Genomic DNA, 13,424 nt, shown 5'->3' with positions numbered 1-13,424 from the left:
TAGATGTAATTAAGACTGATGATCAGCCAACCTTAAAACAGAGTATCCTGACTCATTCAGGTAGACCTAAGCCCTAAATAAGATCTTTTTCATATGGGTACGGTGGCACGTGACTGTAATCCCAGTACAGGGGAAGCTGAGTTTGAGGCCAGCCTCAGCAACTTAGTGAGACCCTATTTCAAAATAAAACATGAAATAGGGCCGGGAGTATAGCCGGGAGGTAGAATGCCCTGGGTTCAATTCCATGTACCAAACAAAAACAAAAACACAAAACTAACAAACCTTTCTCAGCATGGTAGTAAGAGATGTGAGAAATTTGAAAAATGAGAAAGATTTAATGTGGCTTTGTTGGCTTGAGGATGAAGAAGCCATGTATCAAGGAAACAGTGATCTCATCCCTACAATTAAATGGACCTGAACTCTGCCAACAGCCTGAATGAGCTTGGAAATAGGGTTATCCCAGGACTCCAGGTAAAGCCCAGCCCAGCTGACACCTGATTTCAGTCTTGGGAGGCACTAAGCACAGTCTGGTTTTCTGACCTACAGAACTCTGAGGTAATAAAATCACTTAATATAACCTTTAAGGTCTTTCTTTCTTTTATTATTTTCTTTAGCAGAAGTGGGATTGAACTCTGGGGGATTCTACCACTGAGCAACATCTCTAGTCATTTTTATTATTTATTTATTTATTTATTTATTTATTTATTTATTTATTTTTGGTGGTACTGGGGTTCCTGGAAACCCTTCTACCTCCAGGCTACACTCCCAGACCAATTTTGTACTTTTTATTTGGAAACAGGGTCTCTTAAGCCAGCGCTGTTGGCTTCAAACCTGCGCGATCCTCCTGTCTCCGCCTCCCAAGCGTGGGGATTACAACCGTGCGCCACCACGCCCAGCTTTATTTTTTATTTTGAGTCAGAGTCTCACTAAGTTGCCCAAGCTGACTTCCAACTTGTAATTCTCCTGCCTTAGCTTCCCAAATTCCTGGGATTACAGGCATGTACCACCATGCATGCCCCTTGTTTCTTTTCTTAGCCTCGGGGAATCTTTCTTCCTTACATCCAGAAATGTTGAGTTCTTCACTTCTAGGCCCTTACAGACAGCCAGCAGTTTACTTTTTTTTTTTTTTTTTTGGTGGTACTGGGGTTCCTGGAAGCCCTTCTACCTACGGGCTACACTCCCAGACCTATTTTTACATTTTTACTTGGAAACAGGGTCTCCTAAACCAGCGCGGCTGGCTTCGAACCTGCGCGATCCTCCTGTCTCTGCCTCCCAAGCGCGGGGATTACAAGCGTGCGCCACCACGCCCGGCAGCAGTTTACTTTTAAGTGAATTGTTTGTGAATACCTAGGAGCCTTGTCATAAAAAATCTAGGTAAATGATTATCTGATGATTTCTGTTTTTGACCCTGAAATATACAAAACTTTAAGTTCAGGGGATATAAACTTAAAAAAAACCTTCTTATAATGAGTGGAGAGATAAAATGTACAAAACTCAAAATTACTACTTTTTTGTGGTACTGGGGGTGGAACCCAGGGGCTTTTCTACCTCCAGGCTATACCTATTTTATATTTTATTTGGAAATTTGGAAATAGGGTCTCACTAAGTTGCTGAGAGCCTCACTAAGTAGCTGAGGCTGGCTTCAAACCTGTATGATCCTCCTGTCTCAGCCTCCCAAGTGCCAAAATTACTACTTTAATAAAATTTCTTTTATTAAAAAAATAAGTATAAGTACTTAGCCTACCACTTAATATTCTAATATTAATTAGATTAATTACTACCACACTAATATTCTTCAAACTAAAAGATTTTTAATTTTTTTGTAACTTCAGGAGCATAAAATTGTGTTCACTTCTGTCAACACTGACCTTAATCTGTCAGTCAAGTTGTTTTTGACACAGTAATATAAACTGCTCCTTAACTAGGGGACCCCAGTATGGAATTGCTGATAGTCAAGGTGTTTTATGGAATGGAGGTTCTACCAAAAAGAATCTGATCTCTTTGTCTGAAATAGCAGAGGCAGAGAAAAATACATATTGTTCCTGAAGGAGTTTTATATTATTTGTATTTGTATTATATTTGCATATACAGAATATGCCAGGTACCCAGTTATCACCCTACTTCTGCAGGATTCTATGGGCGACAGGGGCCATTTGTTCTGATTGAGCTTTCAATGGGTCAAGTATGTACACTGGGGTGTGTCAACAAAAAAAAATATTCTCAGTTCTTTAAATTTACCAGATACCACCAAAATGTCTTTACAGCACAGCACACCCATCCATCTCAGTTCAACATAACGTGAAAGTAGAAAACTCTTGAGAAATTGACGCACACTTCCTTCCAACTTTGGGCCTCTATTTATTTCAACTGTCTTTGCTTTAGTTAGTAAATATATATATATATATATATATATATATATATATATATATATATATAATTTTTGAACCTATGATATGCTGGGCACAGTTTGGCTCTGGGGATATGGAGATGAGTAAGACAGACCTAGTGCCAGTCTTATGAATCACATTACATATTTTACATAATTTATCTAGATGCAGTGATGCATGCCTATAATTCCAGTTCCTTGGGAGGTTGAAGCAGAAAGATCACGAGTTAGTGTTCAGCCTGTGCAATTTGGTGAGACCCTGTCTCAAAATAAGGATCACATACTATGCTGAGTGTGGTGGTGCATGCCTGTAATGCTGGTACTTCGGAGGCAGAGATAGGAGGGCTGCAGGTTCGAGGTCAGCCTCAGAAACTTAGTGAGGCCCTATATAACTTATTGAGGCCCTGTTTCAAAATTTAAAGATGAAATAGGGCTGGGGTATAACTCCCAGGCAGAATGCCCCTGGGTTCACTCCCCAGTACTCACCTCCTCTGCCATCCCACGCCCCACACACAATTAAAAAGAAAACTACACGATTAAATAAGGGCTGAGGATGTACCTCAGTGGTAGAGTGCCCCTGGGTTCTGTCTCTAGTACTGCCAATTTTTAAAATGCAATGATCTTTATAATCTCTCCTGAAAGTAGAGACATATTGCTCAGTTATACCTGTAAGTTTAACCTCAGGTTCATTTAAAAACACCATGTGGCTGAGCTCCGACCTGAAGACTGGCCATGTCCTGGAGGAGCTGAAGTGGTGACCCAGGGCAAATGTGACTAAGAGCTATCATCAGACTTCCCGTAGGCCCAATGTCTTCTCTACCCCAAACCAGCAGACTGCCTTCCAACTACATCAAATTTGCTTCAAAATCTTGACACACTCGTGTTGTCTTTGACAATGATGATCAACTTCATTTAGTCTTTACTCCCTACCTTAACTTTTAGAATACTCTGCAATGGAGGAGGGCTGGATTTCTGCCAGCACCAAGGCCAGGCTCAGCAACTGATGGGGTAGGGCTGGGTTGGACAAGGTACTGGGGACTGTTCTCCCCTTAGAAATAGCCCCGAATGCAGGGAAGCCTTGACCCCAGGTTGCAGGGATGGATCAGGAGAAGGAACAAGAAGCAGAGGCATCTGCTCAGCCCCACCAAGCTAGATCAAAGCCCTCAGAGTTCACAAAGTTGAAGAGATACACTGGTGTGGGATGCAGTTGCCAGCATGCATACATGAATATTATCCATAAAAACGTGCACACTTCTAGCAGTGTCATGAATAAGCCTGCTTCACCTTCATACTGATTCTCAGTTCTTGAGGTACCTCAACTTTTAAAATTCCAACTTGCCAGCTACTACATAGGTCATACTCCTCACCTCTTAACTCAGAATTCAGACACAATGCATCCTGGCTCACCACTGGCTTTGCCTTTTCTTTTCAGTCCCAGAAATGCTAGTAAAGAGGCAAATACTTTATTAAAGTGCAACTTGTAGGGTACACTTGCATACTGCTCCTGTGGGGAGCATTCAGAGGACATCTCAGACCAAGAAGCCTCTGGGTGTGCTTGTTTCCATAAGCATGTATACACCTGGGGGGGGGGTCTATGTGTCTCTTGGTGTATGCCGATCAGCATATGTGTGTATAGGGGTTGCATGATTGTGTGCATGTACTGTGAGGGTGTAAATCATATACATACTTATGAGAAAGCATGTGTGTTCTAAGAATGGGAACTCCAGAGCATTTTATATGGAATACAGTCTTGGACTGGCATGTGAATGTGCAAATGTGTGTGTGTGTGTGTGTGTGTGTGTGTGTGTGTGTACTGGTGAGTGAGGGATGAATGTGTGCTATACCCCCCCATCTCTAGATGGGCATCTACAGACCAATTCATTCCCATATCTGTGACCTAGCAGATAGGATGGCAGAGCTTCTGCAGGCAGGCTTTCCTACAACTCTGGATTCACTTGGAGGTGGGTGTCCTGGGGACAGAGATTGGGTCATTCTGGGCCTGGGGGTCCGTCCTGGCCAGCCCTTCCCCCTCTATCACTGGACGTTCCCTCTCCAGGTTCATCCTCATCATCGGCCTCAGCCAGGTCCTCGGGCATTGGCCACTCCCTGGTCTGCCACTCCAGCCGTTCGATGCGGTAGGCAATCTTGAGTGCGCTGGATTCCAGCTCTGCCAGGAGGCGAGCAAACTTGGTCTGTAGGTCATCGAGCTGTTGGTCCAGGCCTTTCAGGCGTGACTCAGTGGCCTCCTGCAGGGCGATCTCAGCTGCCTCAGCATTCACATCCAACTTGTTCATTTTGAGCAGGATCTCACGGCCCTTCTCCTCCATGACAGCCTGGGCTTGAGGGTACTCACTCAGCACTTCTCGCAGGTCCTCCTTGCTCAGGCAGAACAGGTCTGAGTAACCTAAGCTCTTGATGTTGGCTGTGCGGCGATTTCCAGACATGTTCCCTGTGGCCCACGGGCAGACAGATGGGAGGACAGTGAACAGGGGAATAAGGAGGTAGCATTTCACTCCTCAGCTAGATTCCTGCCTTCTTCATATTTGTGCTTCTGAGCCTCTTTTCCTGCCTCACTAATTCTTTTTGTGTGTATGTGTATGGTACTGGGGACTGAACCCAGGAGCATGTTACCTTCGAACTATACCACCATGCCTATTTATTTTTTATTTTGAAACAGGGTCTCACTAAGTTGCTGAGGGCCTGGCTACATTGTAGAGGCTGACCCTCAAACCTGTGAATCTCCTGTCATAGCCTCCCAAGTACTGGGATCATAGGTGTGGGCCACTATGCCTGGCTTGCCTCACTAATTCTTTTATTCAGTAACGTGCTGGGGACCAGGTCCTGTGCTGGTGGGTATCCGTGACCTACCTCAAAGAATTCACAGTATAGAGGACATAGCCTTTTAATGGGATAGTGATATAGCATTATATCATTATATTTGGAACAGTATAGACATATACATGGAGTACTATGGGAAGACAGGCAAAGAACCCCTACCAAGGTGTAAAGGCAGGGCAGAATTTAGGGGAGCCTGGAGGAAGGGATGTCTGAACTGGGTAGGAGGTAACTAGGGGAAAAGGGCAGGGGGTGGGAGGAGAGCAATCTCGCCAGAGGAGGAGCATGAGCAGAGGGATGATGGGAAAGTCAGGTGGATGCCAAGACAGTATGTAGATGAGAGTGGCAGAATGCAGGGCACAGGGAATAGAGAGAGGACAGAGCCAGGTCACTCCAGATCTGGTAAGATCTTACACTGAGGGGAGCAGGAAACTGTTTTAATCAGGAGAACATGTAGCATCATTTTTATTTAAGAAAGATGCTGGTGGGACATGGGTAGGAAAATAGGTTAGGTTGAATGCTGCAGTGTCTTAGAGCTAGAGAGACCTGAGAAAAAGTAATGTCCATCTATTGGAGATTTTCTATGTGCCACACACTGTGCTGTGCGGCTCATTGGTGAAACTCATTTCATCTCATAAATAACCTCTCTGGCTTTTAAATGTTATCCTCAGCTGGGTCTGGTGGTTGAGGTTTGTAACCCCAGTACTTGGGAGGCCGAGACATGAGGATCACAGGCTTGAAAGCCAGCCTCAGCTACTTAGTAAGGCCCTCTGCAACTTAGTGAGACCTTGTTTCAAAATAATGAATAAAAAAATAGGGCTGGGGATGTGGCTCAGAAGTAGAATACCCCTGGTTTCAATCCTCAGTACTGCAAATAATTGATTAATCAATTAATTTTATCCTCATAGAATAGATGAGTAAATTGAGGTCTAAAAGGGCGAAGGGTGAAGTGACTTGTCCAAAGTCAGGCAGAAAGCAGCAAATAGCATGTAGGACTTAAAAACTGCAGAGTCCTAGGAGGTAGATGTGAGGCCTTCAGAGCCATGGGGAGAGAGGGGCTGTGGCTCAGACAGTCTAGCACATATCTGGCCTCACTCAGTGACAATATGCTCACCCTTTTACAGGCTTTCTTTTTTCCCAAGTCTCAGTTTCTCCTCTTTTCTTTCTCTCCATTTTTTTTTTTTTTTTTTTTTTAGTGTGTGTGCTGGAGATGGAACCCAGAGGCATTCTATCTCTTAGCTAAATTTCTAGCCCTATTTGATTTTTATATTTTGAAGCAGGTTCTCCCTAAGTTGCAGAGGGTCTCACTAAATTGCTGAGGCTGGCCTTGAACCTGTGACCCTCTGTCTCAGCCTTGAAAGTACTGGGATTACAGGTGTGTGCCACCATGCTTGGCTCTAGTTCCTTTACTGACCAGAGGAAAAAAATGAGCCAGGGTACTTTACCTGGCCTAGCCTGGAGTTGTGGCCAGTAGGGAATTTCTTCCCTGTTAGTTGCCTTTCTTTCTAGGTGGCTATGAGAAAGGTGTTCCTTATACTGATTCTGAGTGTGTGTACTTATTTCCTATGTAACTTTGGATAAATTACCAAACCGCTCTAAGGTTTGATTCCTATTTTTTAAAATGAGTATAAGACTAGTAACTATCTTATGAAGTTATGTGATAATTTAGCAAATTGACGTATGTGAAACAGAACAGGGCAGGTCGTGAGCACAAGATAAATGTTAGCTATTATTACCACTGCCTCCCACTTTTCACTGGTCTGTTGGTGCCTCTGTTGGTGTTTGTACCCACAGAGCATGTCTACCCTGTTCCAAGGACCCACCCTGCTCACTGACCTTGGCTAGCTCCTTCTCAGGGAACAGTACTCCAGGGAACAGTACTCCATGTCCCACTTCTCTCTGGAACTCTGTTGTGACTCAAGACAGGGCCTTTAATCTTTGTGCCCTGCCCTGCAGTACCACCTTGTTCCAGCACTGGGTTCTGTTGTCCCTTTCCCTCCCCACCCCTGTCCCTGGTGCAACTGTTGGGGTGCCCACCTTTGATGTTGATGATACTGATTTCCCCAAAGTAGAGCCCCGCACCAAGCACAGCATACTGTGTGACACCATCGTCTGCCACCACCGCCAGCTGGCCCTCGCGGATGATGTACATCTCCCGGCCGATGTCGCCCTTGCGACACACATATTCGCCCGGCGAGTAGGTCTGGGGTTGCAGCTTCAGCACCAGCTCCTCCAGCAGGCTGGCCTCACAGTTCTGGAAGATCTGTACCCGGCTCAGAGTGGGCAGGTGTACGGACACAGCCACTTCGGCCCGCAGCCGCTCAGGCAAGTGCTGTAAAATGGCTACCTCGTTGGTCATCTTCTTGTTGATCTGCAGGTGCTGGTACCTGGAAGAAAGTGCCGTGTCATTTCCTCACCACTGGCTCAGCTAACAGCCCATCCATGCATGGAGTACCTGACAGTGGCTAATCTACGTGCTTGGACACAGACATATTTTGGCCTCTTCTACCTCACCCAAGCCGTGCAGGCCTCCAGCACTTGACAGCGAAAATACCATGCACTTTACTCTCGGCCCGCTCAGCCCCACCCATCATCAATGTCTTGTACCACCTCCGCTGTCACCAAGCTCCCCGACTCTCCTGGAGCCTTCTCTCTGGTTCTCCAACTTTGTAACACCCCCACCCCATCCCCAGACCACATGACTTACTATGATATAGTCAACCATCCTGCAGGTCCTCCTACTCACTCCTTCCAGAGCCTTCCATGCCTACGAGGCAGTGGCAGCTCCTGCTCCCTGTGGCCGTGTTATCCTTCTTGTGCTCCACTTGCTCTCACTCTGTTTCTTACCCTCCCCCTCCCCCGGCCAGATCCCCTCAGTGGAGGGCGGCCCTTCCCCCGGCCAGATCCCCTCAGTGGAGGGCGGCCCTTCCCGGGCAGGAGCGCGGGCCCGCGTGCTCACCAGTCGATGACCCTCCGCTCCAGCCGGCGGTTGACGTGCTGCAGCTTCATGTATTTCTTCACGAGCGCGTGGTCGGGGTAGAAAGCCGCGTCCGCCGTATTCATGTTGTAGATGACCGAGCTCATGCTGCCCATGATGGTGGCGAAACCCATGACGGCCAGCAGGAAGTCGCCCACCATGAAGAGGTACTCCTCCTCCCGGGCCGGCAGCGGCGTGTCGCCCACGGTGGTCAGGATCAGCGTGGAGAAGTAGAAGCTGTAGAGGTACTGGCGCCGCAGGCGCTCAAAGCCAGGCTGCGCCGGGTCGGGGTACACCCAGGCGTCTCGCCCGAAGCCCAGGTACCGCGACAGCGCAAAGTACAGGCAGCTGTTCCAGTGGATGACCACGAAAATGTAGAGCATCAGCTTGGCGATGCGGAAGGCGTTGGGGTAAGCCGTGCGGGTCTCCGTGCGGTCGAAGGCCTCCAAGAGGCGGGGCACGCGGAGGAAGCGGTTGAGCCGCAGCGTGGGTGTGTGCGGGCCCAGCCGCAGGTAGGCCAGGTCGGTGGGGACCAGGGACGCCAGGTCCCACACGAAGCTCCAGGTGCGGACATAGCGACTCGCGACCCTCCCCTTGTCCACCACCAGGATGCCCTGTTCTAAGAATCCTGGGGAGGAAAGGAGAGGGCCGACCGTGGGGAGGGTGGACGGGTCAGGGAGAGGAATCTGGGACAGGGTGGAGACCGGCGTAATCCACTCCAGGGCTCCCGGAGCGAGCGCGCGAGGCTGTCAGTGCAGACAGACTGTGAGATGCTATCAGGGAGTGCCCCCCCCCCCCCCTTGTGACTAAGAGGCTTTCTTTAGAAAGGGAGGGTGAAACAAAGGTTAGCTCTAGGGGCTCACGGACCTGTGTGGAAGCGCACCACGATGTCCAGCAGGTACAGCAGGTCACTCGTGTAGTCCAGCACGAACCAGGCCAGCAGATAACCCTGTTGCAAGTCTGGAAAGCAGGCTCTGCAGGGGGCGACAGATGGGACTAGCTTAGCGGCGCCCTCTGTCTGTAAAACGGTTCTCTCCAGGCCCTTCAGTCCTAAGCCACAGCTGTCTCTGGTGCTGCCCCTCCTCTGGGCCACAGCCTGCATGCCTTCCCACCTTTGGGCCCCGCCCCTCTCCTCCCTTTGCTCTTCAGCCCTCATCCGGGCTTAAGGCCCCTCATTTGGCCCCCTGCCAGACCTGCACACGACGATGATGAGGTTGTACATTACTGGGAAGACCATTGTGTTCAGCCACCAGTAGTAGTAATCCCCGGATGGATCCAAGACAGGCAGCTTCTTCCTGTGGGCAAAAAGAGATTTGCTGCATTTACTCACCACCCAACGTGGTGTCTGTGTCTGTCTGTGTCTGTGTCTGTGTCTGTGTCTGTGTCTGTGTCTGTGTCTGTGTCTGTGTCACCATGAGGAATCAGGCTTTGTGGAGTGAGGTGGACAGATCAGACACAAAGGACCAGGGCTCCTCACCTGGCCTTGGCAGGGGCAGGAGGGCTGGACTCTGTCGTATTCACTTTGCTGTCCTGGCTCATGGTTCTGTGGGCTGTGAACAATCCAGCTCCCTTCTGCCTGTAGGTGGCTTGGGGAGGTGGGGCCGCCTGCCTGGGGGAGGCTGCCCTTGGGCTCCAGCTGTGACTCCTCTCAGTCTTGAAGCTCTTAGCAACACAACCAGGTTAGTGAAGGGGTGGAGGTGGTGTAGCTCCAGCACCCCGCCCTGTCTCCCAGGGCCTGGGCTTACACCTGCCTAGCTAAACACCTTTAATGAGGTCCCTGGAGAAGGGGGGGGGGCGGTGGGTGTATGCTCAAAAGCAAGCCTGGACCTCGTTTGGGTCTTTTCTACTTTCCCTTAACACTGGGTTGAGGTACAGAGGGGCCTTCCAGGTCAGGAGACCTGGGTTTTAATGTAGGTGAAACACTGATTTATCTTGTGTAAATTCTCTGCTTGGACCTCATTATTTATTTATTAAACAACTATTTGCTCAGTGGCTCATCTGTGTCAGGTGCTAAACTAGTCTCCGGGGACAAAGGGATGCCTCTCACGGCAGACATAAGCTCTGTTTTCATTATCGATCCTCTGTCTATATCCACATCCACCTGACCTCTGTCCCACAGGATGGTGTGATGGGGCCATCTTAGCGGCATTTGCCCCTCTTCCTTTCCCATTACCTTCAGTGTCTAATGCTGCCAGCTATACCATGTGCTGTCTGGATCCTCAGCCTCTCCTCCCTCTCTCTCTCTCTCTCTCTCTTTTTCTCTTTCTTTCTCTCTTCTCTCTTCTCTTCTCTTCTCTTCTCTCTCTCTCTCTCTCTCTCTCTCTCTCTCTCTCGTACTGGGGATGGAACCCAGGGACGTTCTACCTCCAAGCTACACCCCCAGCCCTATTTTTTAGTCTTTTTAATTTTGAAACAGTCTCACTGAGTTGTGAAGGGCCTCACTAAGTAGCTGAGGCTGTCCACAAACCGCGATCCTCCAGTCTCCCAAATGCTGGGATTACAAGCGTGTGCCACCTCTCTCTGGCTCCCTCAGTCTCTTTTGACTTTTCCCTTTCTGTGAACATGCTTCAGTCTTTCCCATACCAAAACAAACAACAACCCTATTAGGTCTCTCAAGACGTCTCATTCACTACTATTATCTTTTTTAATTGACAAATCCTGATCAGAACTCCTACTTTGGCCAGGCGTGGTGGCACACGCTTGTAATCCCAGCATTCCGGAGGCTGAGACCTGAGGATTGCAGTTCGCGGACAGCCTCAGCTACTTAGTGAGGCCCTCTGCAACTCAGTGAGACCTGGTTTCAAAACAAATAATAAAAAATAGGGCAGGGGCTGTAGCTCGGAGGTCGAATGCCCCTGGGTTCCATCCCCAGACCCCCCCCCCACACACACACACAAAAAGAACTCCTACTTTGCACCAGGCCAAAAATGTGCTAAGTATTCAAGATTAAACGATGACTGGGACACACTCTTGTCTTTCTAGAAACTCACAGTCTGGGAGAGGAAATAGCCAAGTATTCAGGTAATTACAGGTCAGATAAATACACAGGGGTCATCATAGCCAGGATACTGAATACTTGATTAGGTAGATACACAGAGAGCTGTTATTGTACAAAGGAAGGTTCCTAATTGAGCTGGGTTCTGTAGATGAATAGGAGTTAGGTAGGTCTTGTAGATGAATAGTTCTGTAGAGGAATAGAGACAGGAGGGTAAAGAGCACCTCATGTAGAGTCCACAAAGAGGGCAAAAGAACAGAGACATAAAATGCATGGGTAATGCTGGGCATGGTGGCGCACGTTTGTAATCCCCGCGCTTGGGAAGCGGAGACAGGAAGATGGCGCAGGTTTGAAGCCAACCACACTGGCTTAAGAGACCCTGTTTCCAATTAAAAATATAAAAATAGGTCTGGGAGTGTAGCCTGGAGGTAGAAGGGTTTCCAGGAACCCCAGTACCACCCCCCCCCAAAAAAAAGCATGAGTAACTAAGAAAATCTTAATTGGTTTTTTAAAAGAGGACTTACTAGGGTAGTGGCAAGAGATGAAGCTGAATGTTGGACAGCGGTCAACTCAGGAAAAGTTTTGTCAGCCATGCTATAAAGCTTGGATTTTACTCAGAGATGATGGGGGAACCTGTGACTGTTTTGCATAGTTAAGTGATTGGATCAGATTTGTGTTTTTGAAGAATTTCTTGGAAGAAACATCTATACTCCATTATTATTATTATTATTATTACTATTATTATTATTATTATTATTGCTTTTATTATTATTACTTGGTACTAGGAATTGAGCCCAAGGGCATACTATCTCAGAGATATATTCCTGGCCTTTATCATTTATTTACTTATTTATTTGTTTATTTATTTTTGCAGTACTGGGAATGGAACCCAGGGGCATTCTACCTCCGAGCTACACCCCCAGCCCTATTTTTTATTCTTTATTTTGAAACAGGGTCTTACTGAGTTTCAGAGGGACTCACTAAGTAGCTGAGGCTGGCTGTGAACCTGTGGTCCTCCTGTCTCAGCCTCCCAAGTACAGGGATTTTAAGTGTGCACCACCACGCCTGGCTGTCTTTTTATTTTTTATTTTGAAACTGGGTCTTGCTAAGTTGCTGAGGTTCTCACTAAGTTGTTGAAGCTAGATTCAAAACTGTGATCCTCCTGTTTCAGCCTCCTGAGTACTAGGGTTACAGGTATGTACTACCACTCCTAGCTCCTCTTTTATTTATTTATTTATTTATTTTTTATTTACTTACTTATTTTTGACTGTCCTTTCCTCATAGCTCCTGTGATGTCACAATTTATTGGTTTTTTTATTTCTTTATGTAGTACTGGAGATTGAACCCAAGGGCACTCTATCTCCAAGCTATACCCCTAGTCCTATTTTTGTTCTTTATTTTGAAACAGGGTCTTACTAAGTTGCAGCAGGCCTCACTAATAAGCTGAGGTTGGCTGCGAACCTGCGATCCTCCTGTCTCAGCCTCCCAAGTACTGGAATTACAAGCGTGCTCCACCATGCCCAGCTTTTTTCATTTATTTCTTCGTAGTCTCTTCCATAAGCTCCTCTGCCGATCTCTTTTAAGTTAGTGGTTTTTAGGACTCGGTTGTAGGCTTTCTTCTTTTTCTACTATCCTGACTTTTGGCTGATCGTGGTTACCCATAGGATTTCCTTTGTCATCGAATGGATCTCAAGAACTCTCCTCAGCTTCAGTTTTCTGCATGACAGTTAACTGCTCTCTGGATGGCCCCACCTGCACATCCCTTAGCTGCCTCCAACCCATCAGGCTACAATTGAGCTCCTTATCTTCTCCCACCTATTGTTTCTCCTGCCATCCCTATCTCTTTGTCCTTTCAGTCCCAGATCTAGGAGCAGTATTTATTACTGATATTGTAACACATTGTGACAGTTTTAAAAATGGCCACAAATTCTTTCATGATGCTTCTTGGTGACTATTTCAACCAGGAGAATACAGCACAGAGATGCTGCTTAATTTCTAAGGTTAAATTGTTAAAAGTCATGCTGCTTCCCTCTGATTCTCTGGAATGCTTGCTGTCTGGTGTCTGTGCCTGTCTGTCTGTCTGTCTGTTGGTCTGTCTGTGTCTCTCATCTCTGTCTCTCTCAGGATTCTTTTTTTTTTTGGAACCTAGCCACTACACTGTGAGAAGCTTTGATAATGCCAACTGAGTTCAGCCTTCCTGTTGTCCCAGCCCAGACATTTCACATGTGACC

The 13,424-nt window shown here is 47.3% G+C and overlaps 1 protein-coding gene across 1 annotated transcript; it reads right to left on the bottom strand.

Moving 5' to 3' along the window:
• Positions 1-4,374: 4,374 nt before the first annotated feature.
• CNGA4 (cyclic nucleotide gated channel subunit alpha 4) lies at positions 4,375-9,737 on the bottom strand (the record flags this gene model as incomplete). Its single annotated transcript, XM_080701882.1, has 6 exons — positions 4,375-4,835; positions 7,259-7,608; positions 8,181-8,826; positions 9,066-9,172; positions 9,392-9,493; positions 9,676-9,737. The coding sequence occupies 6 exons, from the start codon at positions 9,735-9,737 to the stop codon at positions 4,375-4,377; spliced, it is 1,728 nt and encodes a 575-aa protein (XP_080558008.1).
• Between the last annotated feature and the right edge of the window lie 3,687 nt (positions 9,738-13,424).

This window comes from Muscardinus avellanarius (genome assembly GCF_963383645.1).
Source record: "Muscardinus avellanarius genome assembly, chromosome: 1".
Lineage (NCBI taxonomy): Eukaryota > Metazoa > Chordata > Mammalia > Rodentia > Gliridae > Muscardinus > Muscardinus avellanarius.
The sequence above is the reverse complement of the archived record's forward strand: the minus strand, read 5'-3'. Positions and strand labels throughout refer to the sequence as shown.